At 42.4% G+C, this 2,927-nt stretch overlaps 1 protein-coding gene across 4 annotated transcripts in view; it reads left to right on the top strand.

Moving 5' to 3' along the window:
- gramd1c (GRAM domain containing 1c) overlaps positions 1–2,927 on the top strand; it is a 58,774-nt gene that overhangs the window by 30,818 nt on the left and 25,029 nt on the right. For all 4 annotated transcript variants that reach the window (XM_043691252.1, XM_043691249.1, XM_043691251.1 and 1 more), the window contains 2 exons: positions 665–783; positions 2,656–2,798. In XM_043691252.1, coding sequence (XP_043547187.1) covers positions 665–783; positions 2,656–2,798 — 262 coding nt within the window. The remainder of the gene's footprint in view (positions 1–664; positions 784–2,655; positions 2,799–2,927) is intronic.

The following is a 2,927-nucleotide window of genomic DNA, read 5'->3' as shown; positions in this document are numbered from 1 at the left end:
GAATAATTCTCAGTTCATCCAACTCCAGCTCCAGTTCCCTAACGCGGTCTGTGAGGAGCTGGAGCTGGCTGCACTTCCTGCAGATGAAGTCAGCAGGAGCATCGGTGGTCACCCCTACCTCAAACATCCTGCAGGAGGAACATTCCACTGCCTGTGCTGCCATAACTCTACACTTAATCTCCAAAACAAGAACACTAAGTAGCTTACCTGTTCAACCGACTGAGTCCTTCTCCACTCAAATAACAATCACTTACCTTCCTAACCAGTTCTGCGCTCCAACTTCACTTCCACCCAGCTCTTGCCGCTCTCTGCTGCAAAAAGCTATGAGATGTTTGAAGGGGTATGGACCAAGAGCAGGCAGGTGGGACTAGTTTAGTTTGGGTACATGATCGGCATGGACTGGTTGGACCAAAAGATCTACTTCTGTGCTGCATGGCTGTATAACACAACATTTTACCTGACGCCTATCAGTGATATATGAATATTTAGTTCCTCTCCCTCCCATTTATGTTCTATTCCAGCATTTTCGCTCTTTCTGTTCAGCATTCAAACTTATCTTTGTGATTTTTCAGCATGTTGAAATAATGCGTGTAGACATTTTAAACTAAAATGGCAGCTTTTTGATTTTTAACATGAGCAAAAAAAATCAATCATTTTTCTCCAGACCTCATTAGTACTCCATGGGAGAAGGAAGAGAATGGTAACCAGGCAAGAACATTGAAGTACATAATAACTATTACAAATCCTCTGATTGGCAAGTTTTCAACAGCAACTGAAAAACAGGTATTTGCAGAATCTATACTTGATGCAAATAATCTGAAAAATATATGCGGATTCATATTGAATGTAACAGATGTAGAATGTGCTTTTACTTGATTGTCTCTCATAACATTCAGTTGGGCAGAACGGTGGCTCAGTGGTGAGCACTGATGCACCACAGTGCCAGGGACCTGGGTTCAATTCCAGCCTTGGGTGACTGTGTGACATGCACATTCTCCCCATGTCTGCATGAGTTTCTGTTGTGTGCTCTAGTTTCCTCCCAATGTCCAAAGATGTGCAGATTAAGTGGATTGACCATGGTACATGCAGAGTTACAGGGATGTGGTGGGGGCTGGATCTGGGAGGGATGCCCTTTGGAGGGTTGGTGCAGACTTGATGGGCTGAATGGCCTCTTTCCACACTGGAGGGATTCTGTTTTTTTATTTTGTTTTTAAATGAATCTACTATTTGCGTGCAATTTCTCTCTTTTTTTTATGGAGACAGCATTCAGTGTTCAGCGAAGTGGAAAAGGAATTGAATCAAGTTACGGAAATACTCTTAAAAATGTTTATTTCCTCTTGAACTTCATATTTCAGTAACTAAGCACCAAATAATGAGAAAGATCCTTAGCCTAACGTGCTGCCTGAGGAACTGAGAAAGTAAATGTGTTCAGAATGTAAAACAAACCCTTCAATTACTGTCAATGTGGACTAACTTGGGCTATAGATCAGCAGGGTAGAGATTTAAAATGTCAACTGTTCCTCAGTGAGTAGCATTCTTCTCTCCACGACAGAAGGCTGTAGGTTTGAATTCCACTCCAGAGACCCAAACCTTTTTAATGCAGTTTGACACTGTCAATGCAGCCATGAGGGAGTGCAGCACTTTCAGAGACGCTCCCACCCTCTCAGATAATGCAATCCACCAAAGCTGTGCCTCCCCCTCTGCTAGTAAAAGATGCATGGCACCATTTGAAAATGAACAAGCTCATTTCCTAGTGTCCTCACCAATTTCCTAGTGCCCTGACCAATATCTAAAAACATAATCTGCTCATTATCCTGTTGCTGCATTTGTCAAAAGCGTATGGGCTTCCAAATATCCCGAGAATCGTAACAGTGTTGTTATTGCAATTTCATTTTGGATGTGAAGCTCTGTGGTAATGAAAGACACACAATATTAATGCAAGGTCTTGCTGTTCTTCCAAAAGCAATCCATTTAAGTGTCCACTGTGGACACTGGAAATCTGAAATAAAAACAAAGTGCTGGAGAAACTCAATGGGTCTGGCAATATCTGTGAGAAGAGAAACAGAGTTAAAATTTCAAGTCCAGTGCTTCAGAAATAAAAGGAGCTGGAAAAAGGTGGCTTTTGTATTGTTAACAGAGGTTGCGGGGGGCGAAGCAAGTGGAAAAGGTAGTGAGCCTGCTCAGAGCAAAAGATAAAGGGAGTGCTAATGGGGGTAAGGAAGTGATTAGAGATGTAGAATGGGTATAAATGATGGGTATGAAAAGGAAAAACTAGTTCTGTCCAGCTTAAATTGTCAATGTCCTCTTAGAAATTTGTCAAACATGTTTTCGAAGAAATTACAGTTCAGTGTTTTCTCTGACCTGAAGTTAGATGGTACTTGGTCCACCTGATACTTTGCTGAAAATGTGTTGCTGGAAAAGCGCAGCAGGTCAGGCAGCATCCAAGAAACAGGAGAATCGACATTTCGGGCATAAATCCTTCTTCAGGAAGGGCTTATGCTCAAAATGTCAATTCTCCTGTTCCTTGGATGCTCCCTGACCTGCTGCGCTTTTCTAACAACACATTTTCAGCTCTGATCTCCAGCATCTGCAGTCCTCACTTTCTCCACCTGATTCTTTAACAAAACTAACTGAGCCTTTTCTATCTTGTTATAGACGTTGTGTAAAGGCAGCCAGGAAGTGAAGTACTACCTGATTGATGCAGAAGTGACCACACATGATGTGCCTTACCATGACTATTTTTATACACACAACCGATACTGCATCATTCAGACCTCCAAGCGCAAATGCCGGCTAAGGTAATGTAAGGTTTGTTTTTGTAAAGTCTTTGAGGGTATCCTCTAAACCAAAGTACATATTGTGTTTTTTTCAAGGGCGGCACGGTGGCACAGTGGTTAGCACTGCTGCCTCACAGCGCCAGAGACCTG

Source organism: Chiloscyllium plagiosum, chromosome 6 (genome assembly GCF_004010195.1).
Source record: "Chiloscyllium plagiosum isolate BGI_BamShark_2017 chromosome 6, ASM401019v2, whole genome shotgun sequence".
In the NCBI taxonomy this organism is placed as follows: domain Eukaryota; kingdom Metazoa; phylum Chordata; class Chondrichthyes; order Orectolobiformes; family Hemiscylliidae; genus Chiloscyllium; species Chiloscyllium plagiosum.
The sequence above is the reverse complement of the archived record's forward strand: the minus strand, read 5'-3'. Positions and strand labels throughout refer to the sequence as shown.